An 18,323-nucleotide genomic window follows, 5' to 3' on the forward strand; every position below is an offset into this window, starting at 1 on the left:
TAAGGCTTCTCCTATTTGTTTTCTTCAACAATTTTAGAGATTCCGCAAAGAACCAAACTACTTGCCAGGGAAAGGCAATGTAACTAAGTGTGTAGGTTAAGTTAAATTTAAATGGTTAAATATTTACTGAAGTTCCTTTGCCTTCTCTCTGCCAATATATCTTTTCTAGACCCTTTATCATCCTTCTCTTTAAGTAATAATCCCTCCCAGATTTGTGTTAAAACTTCACATAAGTTTGTCTTAATAAAATTGCTTCCTGGTTATATAACAGAAAGATGTTCAATATTTGGCTTGCTATGTTTTCTCTGCTGTATATCAACATAAACAACTGAGTTACCTACAGTGTGAGTCTTTATTATTTTTGTGTGTGTATGGCATTTTAGCTTTAATTAATGGTTTACAAGACTTAGTAAAGTTTAAGGATAGCAAAAGATAGATAGGTGCATCGTTTTTGCAGCATATTATTTGCTGTGCTTACTGTGTTTTAAGTGCTGTGTGAAGAAGTAGAAAAATTTCGTGTGGCTCAAGTCCAATAGTCAGTTTCCTATGCCTGCTTTAATCTTCTAGCTGTATTAGCTGCTATTGTTAATCTAAAACGCTCTTGCTATTTTAGGAGATGCCTACGTAACACACATTGCCAGCAATTGTACTAAATACTTCACTGCTGAACCAGTTGCTCAGGTACCCTGCCTGTCTTTGTTGCTATGGGAGATTGGAAGACTATTACTGTGCCAGTGCTGTCATCAGGTAAACTGGTAATATTTTGAATTTAGTGGATTTGCTAGCTTTACTAGTGATGTTATAGCTGCTGAAGAGAGAGAGAGAGAGAGATTGGAGTTTTGTGCATGACGTACTTGACTAGTTAAGCAGAATGTTAAATAACGTGTAGTACATACAGTGCTTTGTTTTGGATTGAGTCTTTATGGAAATGCTGCTGTAAAATACTGTCCTTTCACTCATGCACGCACACACATATATATATATATAAAAAGGTCGTAAGACTTTTCTGTCAGTCTTTTTTTAATGGCACCTTTCAGCATATCTTGCGTTTTCAGAGGTTATTTATTTGTTCTAAATTCTATTGCCTCCATAAATTGATTACAAATTTGTTAAAGGAGTAAATATTTTCTTGCCTGCTCTTACCTAGTGGAAGAATAAACTATAGCATATACTTAATATGAATAAAGATATCATATGTTCTATAAGAATTTTCACTAAATGCACAGCTTTTGCACCTGTGTAAAAAAAAAAAAAAAAAAATTGTTTTGTAGCAAGCCAATTAGGAAGAAAGTTTGGGCAATTGTTTTTTTCCTTGGTGGAGAAGTACAATTTGAAAGATATAATATCTTAAAATGTTAATGAGTGTTTAAATCTTCAGTGGAATTTTATCAATTTTTCATTGTGAATTGTTTAGAATTTCATCTAGAATGACATATATTAATCTCTAGACTTGTAAATTTCTGTAAATAATAATTTGAGTAGTTGGGGATTTGTGTTTTTTTGTTGTTGTTTTTTAAATGTGATGTCCTAAATTATTAGCCCTGACTTGTTTCTTAATGTTTTGACTTTTAGATAGCAAAAATATTTTTCAATATACCTCAGAAAAAAAGATATCTCCCCCAAGCATGAACTCACAAGTGCTACGCTTGCCACTGCCTTCATCCAAAAGCATGCACAGCTTTTTCAGTGCCTTCTGCACAGAAGAGAATATTGAACAGAGTATATCCTATCTCAATAGGGTAAGCCAGATCTTGTTTATTGGAGGTTGTGTGAAGGTGACGTTAAATCAGTTATGGTAGTAAAGATTCACTGGATTAAGAAGGCTTCTTTCTCAAGGCTCAGAAGCCAAAGTTGGTGGGGAATAAGATTATTTTGTTTTCTTTCCCCCCTGCCCTCCTACTTCGTATAGAATTTCACCTGATATTGTTTCTCTCTTTTGGAGAATTGTGAGTGATTGATCCAGTTATTTATTCTCTCCTCTTTGTCTTCTACCAGGAGTTGACAACGTTGGGCTTTCCGTCTATTTATGCAGAGTCCAAAGGAAAAGAATTAAATTTAATATCTATTATAAATTGCATGAATGAATTGCTTGTACTGCAGCACAAGAACCTTCGGGCCCAGGAAGAAGTGGAAATGCAGCAGCTGAAACTGGGTAGTGATATGGATCACTTACAGAACTGCTATGCTAAATTAAAGGTAGAAAACAGGATAATTCCACCAATATTATGCAGCACTTATGTTTAGCAGATACTGTACGTTCTTAACAGTGAGTGGCTTTTTTTGTTTTTCTCCCCAGTACTAATCTGCAACTGTAATTTTATGTGCATTTTTGGTTTTTTTTAAAGTCTTTTTCCAGTTGAAAACTTAGAGTTAACAAAATATTAATTGGAGAACTAAAAGCTTATTGAGAATTATGGCTTGTTTAATCAAGAAAGAGGGAAGGCTCTTCAATTGGAAGTGTTAATGCATGCTGTGGGTGAAAATGCGAAACACTTCAGTTCATATCATTCAGTATCACTTAAAAGGGTAAATCCATCTCTAAAAGATAAATTTCCCAATATCATTGTAACAAGTAAAAGTGTAGGTAGCGTTTCTAGTGTGTCACAGTGTTGTCATCAGTCTCCATATCTGTAGCTTTTTTCCACGTATTTTTTTCAATTGCTGTTGGATTCCTTGGGTAGCCAATTACGAAGTCTCTTTGTAAGAATTGTTTGGAAGCTGTTGTCACAACTGAAGTTACTAAACTTCGTTTTATCACAGGATAAATACGTGCACAAGGCCAGTCACTGCGGAGTAGCTGATATATTGGAAGTGCATAGCCTATGCTACTTCATGGGTGTTTGTATGTGCTGTCATATTAGACGAGTGTTGTTCTTCCCTTGATTCTGTCAATAAAATAAAAAATAAATTAAAAAAAATATTTCAATGCATGGTTCAGGGCCTTTTAGGCTTGCTTTTCACTAAGGCTGGCCAGCACTCTCTCCTTGACAAATACTGCTGTAGATTCTCAAAATCATAGTAGTCTTTCTGTTGAGATTGGTCATCGATGTAGAAGCATTTTGATGTGACATTAAAAATCATGTATGACTGCACTCATGTGTATACAAACACTACATAACGTTAGGTTACAGAACACCATAGTTACTTTCTCTAGACAAATGGTTTTAAGGTGAAAGGAGGAGAAACTCTTTAGTACTACTTCAATCCCAGGGCATTTAATTTATCTGTCAGCTTATAAGGTTTCTCATGCAAGTTGTTTCAGATACCATGCAGCAATCCTCTTGACTTCCACTACTGTGTTACCTGTATTCAGATGTGGCTTGCTTAGAAGTTCTTGTTGCTTAAATATCTCTACACATTTGTAGCTCACTACACACATGAAGAAAAAGAGCTTGTATGTAGTGTTTGACTCTGTTATTTAAGTTGGCAATTTCAGGTTTGTTTGAGTCTCGTACTTGTGGAAAAAGAGTTCTAAAATGCTAGTTTTGCATAATCTATTATAATGAGATCATCTGTCTAGCCTTACTCTGTATATGTGAAATGTCCCCTTTGCTTTGCTATAGTCACAGTCTGCGTATCTGTGTTAATTGTTCCCTTGATTATTTAACAGAAGCATTCCAGTAATACTGTAGTCTCAAATTCATACAGGTGGCTTAGGATCTGCCTCAGTGTCACAGTATAGATATGTTTACAGAATCCTGACTTAATGAAAAAGTATTAACAGTATAAGATAATATCTGTTAAATACCAAGCTAATTTTTTGTTTCTTGTGAGCAGGAGTATTTCCTGTATGGGAGAATCGTATTTCTTGCTCTACAAAATAGAATTAACTTGTCATTGAGAATGCAAGATCATCCTCAGAACATCAGATATCAAATATATAGGCTGGTTTACTTTCAAGTGAGGTGGTTTGGAAGTTTGGTTTGGGTGTTGTTTTTTTTCTGTTGTGTTAATTTTTTTTTAATCCTTTGCTATTAATTCTTGTTGATACTGAACTGTCAATGCTCTTTCTAGGAACAGTTGGAATTATCTAAAAGGGAAATAGTTGGACTTCAGGAAAGAGACAGACAACTGCAAAGCAAGAACAGAAATTTGCACCAGTTACTAAAAAATGAAAAGGATGAAGTGAGTTGTTGTGTACATTAACATGTCATTACATAGATATTCAATAATGTGATTTTTTTTTTTTGCAAGGAGTCTTATAATTGTTCACTTTGAATGCTTTTTTGGTTGGTAAATACTGTCTTTCACCAAAGTGAAATTGACATGTTACATATGGATAAATAGGTTCTGTAAGGGAAAGGTCCAAGTTATAACAATGATAGAGAATACCACAGAAATGCACATGTGCAGTTTTCTGAGGCTTTCTGTGCTTTTGAACATAGCTTTATCTTAGAATTTTTGAAAATGTCAAAAAAATCATCCTCAAACGTATGTGTATAGGAACTTTTCTTTGGTGGTTTGTTTGCTTGTTTGGTTTTGTGGTGTTTTTTTTTTTTTATATTTTAGACAAGAGCAAAAGTCCAAAAAGAAGGGAGCTGTGGGGAAACCCAGCCCTAAAGCACAGTCTCATTAAACTTGAGAGTCTTGGAAGAACCAAGATTACAAAACACTTTGAAATCCAAGACACTGCTTAGTTTGGGATTTGTTTCCATTGTGCTCCTTCCCCCACACTGTACTTTACATGGCACTTAAGTTTTTGTGAGTGTTCTCTGTGTTCATAAACATTCATACAGTTAGCAATCAGAGTACTGTATATACTGAACATCCTAAATTTCCAGCTTAAAATATTGAATTCGCTGTATGTTTGTAAGGCTAAAATGGACGATTAAAAAAACCCAAACACCAGGTGTTAACAGTACAGGCCAAAATTGAGCTTTATGATATGTTTTAGTGTTCTTTTAGACCAAATGGAATAGTCTGACTTCTAGAATCCTGCTGCCCAAAAGAAGAAGAAGAAATTAATTTTTTTTTTGTGTAAACCAAACAAGCATACTTTAGAGTTAAACTAGGTCCCGAACATGAATTACCAAAACCAAAAATATATCTTTCTGTGCTCTGTTCAGTAACGGTGTTGAAGAAGGTTACATGAATTGCCAGAACACAAGTTCAGTTATACTTGAGAGGAGCTATAGTATTATAGTATGTTGCTTATGGTGTTGATTTCTGCAGAAAAGAAACTAAAATCTCTGAGATAAGTCTGAGGTCAGAATCCATGAGTTGGGAGCGTTCTCTTGGTTTCCTTATGTCACTTCCTTTCACAATAAATACAGTTTAATAGAAATGTCATTTTGCTTCACATATTTGTTCTGGTTTTCTGAATAAATTTTTGTGTTTATGCTTTGGTTGAAGAAATACAGTTTTTATGGGGTTGCTTTTAGGTACAGAAGTTACAGAACATAATTTCAAGTAGAGCTACACAGTACAATCATGATATGAAAAGGAAAGAGAGAGAATATAACAAATTAAAGGAACGCTTACATCAATTAGTCATGAACAAAAAGGATAAAAAGATAGGTAAGTAGCTCTGAATTTTACTACAGCAAAATAGCATAGTCTGTATGTTCAAATTGTTTAGATTTGTTCTGGGTATCTTTAAAGTCAACGTGGCCCTCCTCTTGAGATTTTTATTTAGATGTTAAAATCTTACATAAAAGATGTAATATTTCATGTCAGCTGACTGTGTAAGGCTAATAGACTTTATATCGTGTTCCATAAGATTGTTTACCAAGCACAAACCAAGATGGAGATCTTTACAAAATGAGCTTTTTTGCTAAGGAGAATTACTTGGAATTCATTCCTAAGCTAAATCTCTGTCTTATCTACTTTCTTGCTACTACTACCATTACAAGACTTTGGAGAGTGTTATAAACACTGTATAAGCCCACCAGTTACAATCAGGAAGGGACACTGCTTGAGCTTTTTTTTCCCGTGGGATACTCTGGTCTACTAATGTTAACATATGCAATGAGAAATTTCAGAGAGGAAGTAATGTAAGATAGACATAGCATCTAGTGCTATGCGAAATAAGGAGAAATGAAGTCTCCTTTTTTATATGAGTACTTGTATGTCATGCTGCCCAAAAATTGTTTTAAAGGTATTCATCAGTGCTGTTTAGCACGAGTATAGTGTTTTTGTGGTGTGTTGCTGAAAATAGGTGTCGGTGTTATGTAATTGATTAAAAATATCTGCAAGTTTTGGTTCATATATCTAGCCTTTGAGTTTTTATATAATTTTTCTTCAGTGTAAGGGAAGTCCTGTTCTCTTATCCCTCCTGCCACCCCTCAAACACTCAGCTGTTTGCCACCTGTAGTGCATGTTGTATTTTAGAAGGCTGGTTTAGTTCACTAAACCAGAAGAATACTATTCATGTTATTGCCAAGTTGTTTTTCTGCTGATTTGGTTTTCTGCTGATTTAGTTTTCTGAAAGTGCTTGTGTAAGCCAAACAAGCTTAGGACACTATATCAGGAACACCTGTTTTGGCTACAGAATATCTTTAGGTATCAGTCAGTAATCTCTAGAAGCCTCACCCTGAGGTCAGCAAAACTTACTTGTGGCACGTTCTTGACTCCAGTTGGCTAATACTCGCTCAAATATCAATGAAGTCAAAATAACGAGGTTTTAAATCTAGTTACTCTTTGCTTGATAGCTAACTAAAATTGAATTTAGACTACTAATCTGTAGTGATATGTTGTTTTGGCGTTTTTGTTGTATTGTTTTTTTTCTTCAAATGTGGGCAGAGAAGCCTTTGGTTTGAGGAACACTTTGTGAAATGTCAGGAACTTGCTTACTCTAAGCTGGAGATAAAACTGGCATTGTTGCCAGAAGAGAGGTTAGAGTTTATACACCATTGATATAAAGGGTGAAATAAGATTGAAAGTGCCATTAAGAAATGCATAAAAAGAATAAGATAGGATGAGAATACGTCCCTCTGAGTTTCCAAACACAAAAATTATCTTCTTTCCTTGGTTGTCTTATTCTTATTTTGTTAAGCTGGGCATTGTGGTTTCATATGGGTCTGAAGACTGAGGGAGATGTTTAGGTAATGTGATCTCTTGACAATAACCATGTGTAAATGAAAAATAGATAAATGCAATGTCGTCCAAATGTTTGTATATTTGCATATTGTTTCACAGATTGAAATATCCTTTTCATTTGTAGCTATGGAAGTTCTAAATTATGTTGGTAGAGCTGATGGGAAGAGAGGTGCATGGAGGACTGATAAGACAGAAGCCAGGTAGTTATCTTAGAACAATATTAATTGAAGCATATATTATGACTGTTATGTTGTTACTATAAGATTTCTTCTTACAGAAATGAAGAAGAAATGTACAAAGTTCTGTTAAGTGATTATGAACAACGCCAAAAACAGCTTTTAGTGGAAAATGCTGAGCTGAAAAAACTTCTTCAGCAAATGAAGAAAGAGATTATTTCACTTCTCCCACCACAGAAACAGAAACCTAAAGAAAGGTCTGAAGAGGGACCAGTAAGTATTCTTCAGTTAAAATTAAATTTGTGTGGTAGTTTAGTCTAGTGCTGGAGAAATTTGATCATTAAGGAAAAAAAAAGGTAAACTTCTTATGGAATTTGTAGTGGATTGCACATCCTGTGCTGTGCTTGAAATCCGTCTGTGTTTAAATGTTCTATGGTCTGAACAATAACCAATGTATTCTTCCCAGTCAGTCAATGGACAGCTTAAAAGTATACTTTGAATGGATTTTAAATGCAGTGGGTACCTGTATGTAGTTCTATATAACTATGCATTTATGGCTTTTTGTCTCCCTTCTGTTCTAAGATGTTGATGCTAGCTTTCAAGGTGCTTGTGCAAAGAAACCAGGCTTCCCATAGAATCCATGGAGGTGGAGGAAATGTAGTTAGGGCACACTCCTGTAGTACATGGATTAGAGTAGCTGTTAGTTTCTGTTACAGAGCTGCTGGTATGTTAAAGGAAAATGTTTGATTTCCAAGTAAAATGGTTTGTGTGGTTTTTTGTTTGTTTCCAGGTTTTATGTATTTCTTTGTTCACACAGGATACTTTATTTTTATGGAACAGCACTCTGTACGTTCATTATTTATCAGAGAGTTTGTTTATTCCTTTTACTGATTCCTTGCTAGAAGTTGCAGTTCTGTTTTGATGTCAGAGTGAAGTAGGGAATAATCTAAATTAATCTAGAAGGCTAACTAAGATTTTGCTTAGCAATAAGAGAAGGAGCATCCCTGGGCATACAGAACACATGCATAAAAGCTAGATTCTAGGAATCTTTCAAGATTGACGGTGTACTAGTAGCAGGATATTAAGAGAATATGGATACTCTACAGAACAGAGCATGAACTATTTCCTATGATAGTAAATAGCACATGTTGATACGTGAGAATATGTGTAGATGGAGCCTTCCAGAGTGTGCTGTTTTTATGAAATTTAGTGCTTGCCATTACAGAACGTCCTCTGTTCTGCTCAAGTTGCTGTACTACTTCCTTTTTATTTCTGAGCCATCTCGGGTGCATTTGTCCAGCCCCAGAATGCGCTGTGTAGAAAAGTGCTGGACTCTCTCTCGCCACTTCTTTCTAAGATGTGAATAAACTTTTAACTTGACCAGATGACTTGCTCCCTGTACCACACAGAATGACTCCCATGTGTATTTAGTGAAGTAGCCAGTAATGTGCAGGGTGTTAACCTTAAAACCTTTACCTTAAAAGTTCATCATATAGGAGATCACTAGATCTAATTATTGCTATGGCTCAGCAACAAGAAGTTGATCTTCAGTAATGGATGTTGGGTATGAATTATAGTATAAAGCATAATCAGGTACCAGTTCTGTAAATGAATCTTCCGCTTTTAAGATTTCAGTGATGCCAGCAGTGTTTGGCACAAACTTGAGTACGCTGCTGAAAATCCAGCTGTGGGAATGAGGTCTTTATAAACTTGTGCATTGAAACAAACTTGAGGAAAAACTGGGACTTAGTGCTCTAAAATTCACCGTTCTTGGGTGATTAGACAAGTATTTGTTAACTGTTGTAGCAATAATAGATTACTAAGAAAAGATTAAAAGTCTGCACCAAACTTCTGATCGGTTCTCTTGTAATAGTACTAATTAACCAAATTAAGCAGAACAACTACTTACTAGACAATAGTAATTTCTAGTGGTAGAATAGTAATAAAGTACTTACTAGATGCAAGCCTTAAGTGGAGCTATTTCAGCAGGGTTTTAGGGTGGTGTGGGGTTTTTGGTTTGTTGAGGGTTGTTTGTTGTTGTTTTTGTTTCGGATTTTTTCCATTTAATCTCTTTCACGCCTTCTCTAATTTCATGCCACTCTAGAGTTGGGAATAGTTTTTGTTATGATAGGGACACTGCTTTTTTTTTTTTTACATTTGTCAAATTAATATAAAGAGATAGAATTTTGCCAGAAGTTACAGTTTTGCAGAAATAGAAAATGTATTTAAGACTTAGTATATGCCACAATGTGTATCTTACATGTATCAGTATTTTGGTTAGTAGTACTGATTTGCTTTGTAAATGTCTGAAAATAAATTTCTGTTTAAAACATCACATCTGATAGTTCATACTTGTTTGTGACTCTTTCAAAATTTTGGTATGAAAAAAAACCCACCCAAACATTGCATTTCTACTTGGAAATGCTGTTTTATAATGAGTCTTAGAAGGAAAGGTACACCTTGGAGTGTGGCAGCTGGTGATGTGGTTGCATCACTTATCATTTTGCTTCCATCGCAAAATAACAGCCACGAAACCAGCCAGACTGTCATATTATCACAGTGCTATCCAGAGGCCTACTCCAGATTGGACTTTCATTGTGTCAGGATATATAAATATAAGTAAACAAACAAGATGTTTCTTTTTGAAGTGACATAAAACTCTTCAACCAACAAAAAAAAACACCCCAAAACCAAACAAAAAACCCAAGCCAAAAACCTGCTGTTCTTGTGGTGGTTGTTTTTTAGCTGTTGTTTTGCTCCTTAGGATCTCCTGTGACCCAGGTTTGAAAGAAAGTACTGGTTGCATATATAAATGAATTCCTCTGATGCCTTTGAACTTCTTGTTTTTGTACTTCCTTTCTCATTTTTCTTATCTACTTGCAGATGAAGGGGATTGTATAGAATGGTTTAGATGCTTGAGAAGAGTGGAGTATTGAAATGGCTATAGCTTTTCAATTTAAATATACTAAATTGTCCTGGGCTAGTTTTCTTTGGACCATTTAGACTTTTATGTCATAGTTCTTTGAGATAGCAGTCAAGTCTGATGTTTGAACAGTAATGTAAAATGGAAGTAGGAGAGGGAGGTGCTAGTTCTACTCTACCTTCAGTGTGTTGTGGGTTTTTTTATCATGGAGAAAAATAAGACAGAGACAAATTAATTCTCAACAGGAGAAAATCTTTGTCTTAAATCCTGTTCATGCTGCATAGTGAGTTTATGGGCAGCTACTGCTTAAGTTTGGCAGCAGAACTCAGCAGTCCGAACTTCTCTAGCTTGAAGATTTTTGAGGGTGAGTGAATCTTGCTAGCTGATACATTCTCTCTGTGATGAGGTTCTGGAGACTGCTAGGTCACTTCTGTCTCTTCATCATTATGCGTCAGGGAACTGAACTCCCTGACAGTCAGATTTCCCTAAATGGAAAAAGCTTTCCCGTATATAAGGGTTTCTCCTTCTCTTCAGTAAATTAAATCCATATACGTATTTAAACAAATAAATACATGTATTTGGAGTGGTGGAGTGGTTTGCAGCTTTTTGTTTCTGCTTCTACAGGTGCTGTCAGACCTGGAGGAAGATATTGGAGAGTTAAATAAAGAGAATATGTGGGAACTGTCTTGTGAAACTGTGCGAGAGCAGCTTACCAACAGCATTAGAAAACAATGGAGAATGTTGAAAAATCATGTTGAAAAGCTGGATAACCAAGGTGCTGTTTAACTATATTAAATGTACATATAAAATCCTACTGATAATTCTATTTGTTATCATGCTCTTATGATTTACTTTCCTTTTAGCTTAGACAGCCAGTAAGCTAAAATTGAAGGAATTGTGACCTCGTAGATGTTTCGAAAGGGCTTGTGATTGGCGTTTTTCTGTTTGAGTTTTAATTGCAGGTAGTTAGGGAAGCAATTGCTTACCAAGCCTGTTACCATGAGAAAGGACACGATTATAGTTTGATACAGTAAACAGTAACTTTCTGAAGAAATAATAACAATTCTTTTGAAAGTACATGCTCTGTAGTAATATTTGTTGCCTTTCACCACCTTTTTTAGATGTTCAACTAATGCAGATATAACAATTTGAAGTAATTGGTTGGAAAATATGTAAATCCTTCTCAAGAGTCTAGTCTTGCCATGTCCATACCTTCTGAGGCTTCTTGTGGCATTCTAAAGCGAACTGGCTCATGGTATGGTGCTGGACTCTGCTCGTTTCCAGCTGTTAAGCAGCATTAAAAGACGGCTAAAAATATGTAAAATTCTTTCCTAGTATTGCTTTCCCATGCAAGCAAATGCTGCTGCTACCACAGGGATGTTTGCAGTCAAGAATAAGACTGAGAAGGTCACGCGTGCAATTGCAAATAAAAGAGCAGATGGTCTATGAGAATATGTTTATACCATAGAAAGGATTTTAAGAACACTTGTTCTGAGTAATACTTGATTTGATGTAAATAACTGAAAAAACAGTTGTAAGCATCAAGAAAAATGTTTCAAGTATTTACAGTTTTCTTGGAGTCACCTTTTTGTTTTTCAGATCTATAGAGATGACCACAGTGTCTAGATCTTTAGGATTCGATTAATGTTCAAACACTGGCATCAGGGGATCCGAACTTGGCTCATTACAATCACTGTGTTAGCTATGCATGAAATTAAATAAAGCAGTATGTAATCATACAAAATACACTTTATTCCTTTCTACTTCATTCTCTTACTGGGATGAAAATATGCACACAATGTTTGTTAGCTCCATTTCTCCTTCACAGGACTTGAAGGAAAAGTCTTTTTATATCTGCGATAAATATAGTTACTGTCATATTTTTATGAACACACAAGCCCTTCAAAAATGGGCTCAGAAGAATAGGCTAACAGCATGACAACTGAAGCCTTCTTTTCACCTACTCCATTTCTTTTCTTCAAATAACTGCTGAAACAAGTGGGGTTTTTTTGTGTGTGACAGTTTTATTGCAGTGCAGACACTTGGTTTACCTTGGGGAGTGTGAAACAGCTATGTTTTTTCATTGACCCTTTTTTTTCTGAAGTGTGTGGGTTTGGTGTTTTTTTTTTTTGCATAATTACATGTGTAGCACCAATTCTGGATCTCTTGTCTCTGATAGAAGTGCTTTTGAATACACTGTGTATCTGTCTTTCAGGATGAACCAAATATAGTCTAAAACCTTTTGCTATTGTTATGAGCCCCTGATATGAGAGATTTTTAAGTAGCTTTTTTCCCCCCTTAGTGTCACGTGTACATTCAGGAGCTTTGAATGAGAAAGATGTCATTTCAAGAGAAGACCATGAGTTGGAAACTGAAAAGCTGGAATTAGAGATTCAGCAATGTAAAGAAATGATCAAAACTCAGCAACAGCTCTTACAGGTAGTAAGCTTCAATTTTTCTTATTTTTCTCAACTAAATCGAAGCTGCTTTGTTTTTTAGTGTGCCAGTTTTCTCACCTCTGAGCATTTCTCCATTCTTTGATAAAGCTTTTTAAAGATATCTTAATGGTTGGTCTGAGTATAGGTGTGCTAGTGGATTGGTTAGTAATTTAATGTGATTATAATCCTAGTAGGATTAATTTTAGAGGATAAATAAAGTTGAGGAAGGCTGAAGTCTGCTGCCTGAACAGGGATGTTTTATTTGCCATCTGAAATTCTGACCTTACCAGCTACCAACTTGATACTTACTACATTGTTTCCGTTTTAAAGTTCTTCTGATAAAGCTGAACCTGTAGGAATACTGCACCTCAACAGTCGCTCCCGAATTCATGTTTGTGTCTTTTGTTGCTTTGTATCTGCAGCAGCAGCTTATGTCTCCATGTGACGATGACACCACTCTGTTGCTACAGGACTGCTATTTGTTGGAAGAAAGAGAGCGTCTTCAGGAAGAATGGAGGCTATTTCAAGAACAAAGAAAGAATTTTGAGAAGGAACGAAGAAGTTTTACAGAAGCTGCTATTAGATTAGGACTTGAGGTATTAGAAAAGTGGGAAGGTATTAGAGAAGGGAACTGCTATGGAAGATGAGTTAGGATTGTTAAGTAGTTTTACTGTTACACACACTAAAGTGCAGCCATCCAACAGTTATCTGTTTGATCTCCTACAATGACCAATGATATTAGCATTCTGCTAGCATTTAAAAAAAAAAGTTTATTTTGTGTATTGGAAAATACAATTGCTGCAACTGGGATGACCCATTTTTGTTTCAGCTTTTGAAATATCTACTTCCAAAAATCACTCACTTATTCACTGATTCTTTATTAGATGCTGCTTAAGTTTAAGTTTGGTTTCCTACGAAAGCAAGGCCTATGCAAATTTCAGTCAGATTTGGCTGCATGGTTGAATTCTCAAAGGTACAAAATTCCTAAACTTTTGTGAAAACCAGTGATTATTGCAGAAATGCAAATTGCTGCCTTTCCCTTAGTAGGGCCATTGTCTGTTCTGTTCTTGTAGTTAAGCTGGCCAGTAGGCACACATACTGGCAGGCAGTCAGGGCAGATGTGTCTAAATGAGCTCTGGCCTCTGTCTTTTGGTCTAGCCAATAGTTAAGGCCAAGAACATCAAGGAGCTTACAAGTTTAGCAGGGAAAGGAGGTCATGATGATGGAATCATAAAACTATGATGGTACAGATACAACAGGGAAAAAAGCCATTGAAAGAAAAAAGAAATGGACTTTAGATTCATTGCTTACAGAACTGCTCGCTTTTGATGCGCAGAGGAGAAAGTTGGAGTGGGATGTGATTAAAACTTATAAAATTGTGGATTCGATTGGTCAGACGAAAGCGTTACTGTTGTTCATCAAATCTTTCAAGGTTAGGACTAGAGCAAACTCATAGAAACTCCTTGAAATTAAGCCTAAAATATATCCAAAAAAGGTATATTTTTATATGTCAAGTAATTGACTTCTGGATTTTGCTGCCACAGGAGATTGTGAAGGCAATCAATACCAGCAGGTTCAAAAAGCAGTTGTCCAAGTTTATGAACAACACATCCCCCCGTTTTAGTATCCATCTGTGGATAAGAGGGTGCCTTCCAACATCTCTAATCAAATTACTTTTGAGGCTGAGAACTTCTGAGGGAAGGCACTGCAGAAAGTGGCCGGGTTCATGTGATCTCATAAATAGCACCTCTCGTGGCCATTGTTGGAGGGAGAATATTGAGATAAATGGACAATTTGGCTGACTCAAGATGCGTTTTTTAATTATTATTATTATGATGTAAAACTTATTGTAAAGAACATAAAATACTTTAGACTTCACTTGAGATACTGGCACAACAGTAGTTCACATGTTGACTCTAATACATATAGTTATGTATTCTTCAACTTTTTGGCTTAATTTTATTTGCATTTTAATGAGTTAATGAATTTCATGTTGGACTTTTAATTCAGCTTTGAAAGTCTTGAGTGATTAATAAATGATAATTGTTTTACTGGAAATGACTAGGACCTCATTGCAGCATAAGCGTAACTACTCATGCTTCTCCTTGCTAAAATGCCTAAGTGTGAAAAGAGAAGCAGTGCTGTTTGTAGGTGTTTATGAAAGCTTGCGCTGGAGTTCAGCTTGCTCTATTTTATACTGACATAGTAGAAATAATTTTATATAATGGGGATGTCCTGTTTCACTGGTAGTTTTTGGAGATGAAATAGCTTGTTGTTTGATTCCAGAGCCATTGGATCTTTTGGAGGTTGGCTTTTAGCTATTGCTTTGCTTTTCTGTGACTGGAAAATGAAACAACTTTCTTTCTGCTCCAGTTTCGGATGGAAGTAATCAGTGCTGTTTTCAATGTCATTTTTATCTGTTTAGGAGAAGACTCATGGTTGAGCTTTAAGCAGTAATCCTTATTGGCAGCTGCCCAGAAATGAAGGCTACCTCCAAGAGGTAGTGCTATGCTGAGGGGGAAGGGGACCATAGGAGGCAGTGACAGGAGATTGTGTCTCTGGTGTGGAGAACAGTTAAATGAAAGGATTAGTCAGACCTCAGTGAAGTTTGACTTGTAAATAAATACCTCCTCAGCTAATCCTTGTCAGAGTCAAAAGCTTGCTCACATGACTGTAATTCTGTGTTAAACTGCTGGTTCTCCTTAATTACATGGACGTATTACAACTTTTGCGCTCTTAGGTAGAATAGCATCCATTTAATGTGGACTAAGCTTGTTCCTGTGGTCATAAGTGTAAACTGTAATTTCTTTTCCTAGAGAAAGGCATTTGAAGAAGATAGAGGAGCATGGCTGAAGCAACAGTTCTTAAGTATGTCTACTGATTACAAGCACTCTGAAAGCGTGACAACTCCAAGTGCCTTCTTAGGAAGCAAGTATTTGGTTCAAATTATGTTCTTGTAATGTGTTTCTTTTTCCCCCTTTCAACTAGAAGATGCAAGTATGAACAAAACTATTAAAAAACCTGAACTTCCCAAGACAAATTTTACCATGTCTCTGTATGCCTCTACCTGTCAGGGTAACTGATGGTTCAAAACCTCCTTTTTAAAAGAGAATCGTGATAAGTCCTTCCCTGATAATTACTTGTGAAATGAATTTATATTTGTGAAGTGATTTAGTGAATGTCAAGTACCTGACAGCACAGCTGTAAAGAACGGAGAACTTTTAGAATGACTAAATAAAATTAAATGTAAGCATATTTATTGTCAAGGCAGTTGGAGAAATCGTGACCTATAGAGATCTATATAGATTAGAAACAAGTTTTGGAAACAGAGCATTATAATGTGGAGATGGCAGCATTAATTATTTGAGATGAGGCAGTATTAAACATGTGCACACATATATATTCAGTAAAGAAAGAATCCTTAGGAAAAAAAATGGTGAGAAAAGCATAATGATAATGAAAATAAATTTGAGCAATAAATAATAGAATCTTAAGATTCAAATCTTCATAAAGGAATAAATTCTTCAGAAAAAAATTGAAAATATGGCTATATGACATATAGTTTGGAATATTATTTTTATTGGAAGTATTTTTTTACTTCCTTTCTTTTTTCTCTCTTCTTTCAAGTTGGTAAGTTTATTTCCCATCCTTTCATGCCTGAATATGCATGTGCAGTGTTCTGTTCTTCACCACTGAGCCTTCAGTACTTCCTAAGGGGTGAGGAGATAGGGTCAGACAAAAAAAAAGGGACAAGAGAAGAAAATGTAACAACAATCTCTGTTAAATAGGTGCTTGTTGTGGCAGCTGACATTTAAAGATAAGTGTGTGAAACACTAGGCAAGTAAAAATAGCTTGAATTCGTATTCTTGTTAGATAAAGTAGCCTGCCTCATGTGTTCTGGGTTCCCCTTGTTTCTCCTCTGTGCAATTCCTGTAGCGCTTCTGTAAGTGTGACATGAAATGATCTTCCACAGTAGGAAAACTTATTTTTAGGAACAGCATTGAGATTGTTTGGTTGTTGCTCATGAGGAATTACTTGATTTAGTGATCTATGAGGAACCTGAGATCTGTTTAATGTTTATTTTTCACTAAATCTTTTGATTCATTGCCTTTTTCCAAATTCTAGTGTTTTTGGATGTACTTAATTCCATATTTTTATCTTCTAAATGGGATACAGAAGATTGAAGAATGCCAGTCTTAAGCTACTGGATAATACTAATGAAAACAAAAACATGTTTGCCACACAGAGAATCATACTCCACAGGTTATCATTAGAATTGTGTTAAATGTTAAACTTTCCTTTTTCACAACACTTGTCCAAAAGCTCTTAATTCTGTAGTGCTATGATGAATACTGTAGAACACAGAATCGTTCTATTTTTTTCCACTTCATATGAAAGCTGTGAAATCTAAATGTGAGGAAGAGTTAGCGGGATTGATTCGGCCTTGCCCAAGTGTGATGTCTTTTCATTGACTTTAGTGATGGTTAAGTTCATAGAAATGCTAAGGTATCTACCTTATTGCTTCTATTTTTTTTTTTCTCTACACTCTGAGAGGTTTGGAAGTTCTCCTGTTGATGCTTATTATTGTATGTGCATGCTGGAGAAGTTTTTGCTTAAGGAGTAAACCAGCTTTATCCATTGTAAAGTGAGAAACTTCACATTTGAGTGACTTTAAACTTGACTTCAATATGACTGCTCACAGCAGTTTTTGTCTGTGTAAATGCTTCATTTTCAAAGTTAGAATCCTAATTTTAGCATAATTTCATTCAATAGCATTGTGTGCTTATAAAATTTTATCACAGATCTACAACAAGACTTCTTATAGACATGCTGTAAGATGTTTGGAGTGGTTTTTTTTAAGCCAAAGACATAAAGAAGCAAGTCCTTCAAATGTTTTCAATTTCACTGTAGTTTAACTGGTGATATGTGTATCTCTTAGGTTCTGACCAAGACAATCGATCAGTAAGATCTACATCTCAGCAAAGAAAACCTCCCTGTATGTCGAGTGGTCCTATTTCAGCAGAACTTTGCCAGACATCTCAGTATATTGCACGTAACAGGTATCTGAAATGACATTGCAGATGGTTATTTTTAGTGTTCAACTCTATGTAGAGCACAGAGACGAAGTTGTGATAACTTACAGAAAGCCTAAGCTAAGGCTTATGATTGATATATAGCAAAACACATTAAACATCGTATCATAAAAACAGTATTCTGTCTGAAACATAATTTATTTTCATTGTAACATTGTCTTTTTCCCAGTTCCAGTGCTGCATCGAAAAAACCTGCTGGAGATGGCAAGCCAAATCAGTGGGTGGAAAGCGACAAAGAAACCGAGTAATGCACGAAGTCATGGGAAGACTCTGGGGTTGGCACTCTGCTATGTAGAAACTTGCACATAGAACAACTGCCTTAGACTTCCTAGGGTTGCCTGCTGGGTCTTTTGTTAGCGATTTGTTCATAAACTTACCATTCTAAAGTGAAACAGAATGCTGTGAGTTTGATCATTCTTCTAGAGGATTATGTGGTGAGATGAATTGTGGCGTTTGCGTGTATGTGTGTGCACATGGCTTTTTTCCTCTTTTTCATGCAAGTCTTGAAAGGAGATAAAAATACATAAAAGCTTTGATATTTTTCTAGTTACAGAAGCTCTGATTCTGTGAATGAAGCAATGGTCTGAAACTTTGACTGTAATGAAATATTGTATCCTAATGTTCCTTTTCATCGCAGGCAGAGATAGCACTTTTA

At 35.7% G+C, this 18,323-nt stretch overlaps 1 protein-coding gene across 1 annotated transcript; it reads left to right on the forward strand.

Annotated features, from left to right (window-relative positions):
• The first annotated feature begins 704 nt into the window (after nt 1–704).
• Nucleotides 705–17,916, forward strand: SSX2IP (SSX family member 2 interacting protein). The gene is made up of 13 exons (XM_009982597.2): nt 705–747; nt 1,573–1,739; nt 1,996–2,196; nt 4,015–4,125; nt 5,382–5,517; nt 7,163–7,238; nt 7,316–7,487; nt 10,762–10,912; nt 12,440–12,576; nt 12,998–13,171; nt 15,392–15,503; nt 17,515–17,635; nt 17,838–17,916. The coding sequence occupies exons 1-13, from the start codon at nt 705–707 to the stop codon at nt 17,914–17,916; spliced, it is 1,680 nt and encodes a 559-aa protein (XP_009980899.1).
• Nucleotides 17,917–18,323: the final 407 nt, after the last annotated feature.

This window comes from Tauraco erythrolophus, chromosome 10, assembly GCF_009769465.1.
Source record: "Tauraco erythrolophus isolate bTauEry1 chromosome 10, bTauEry1.pri, whole genome shotgun sequence".
Taxonomy (NCBI): domain Eukaryota; kingdom Metazoa; phylum Chordata; class Aves; order Musophagiformes; family Musophagidae; genus Tauraco; species Tauraco erythrolophus.

Coding starts and splice junctions, on each gene's coding strand:
- SSX2IP (XM_009982597.2), top strand. CDS start 705: ATGGGAGATTGGAAGACTATTACTGTGCCAGTGCTGTCATCAG. Junction 1,740..1,995: donor GTATATCCTATCTCAATAGG/GTAAGCCAGATC, acceptor GTCTTCTACCAG/GAGTTGACAACGTTGGGCTT. Junction 15,504..17,514: donor TCCAAGTGCCTTCTTAGGAA/GCAAGTATTTGG, acceptor TGTATCTCTTAG/GTTCTGACCAAGACAATCGA.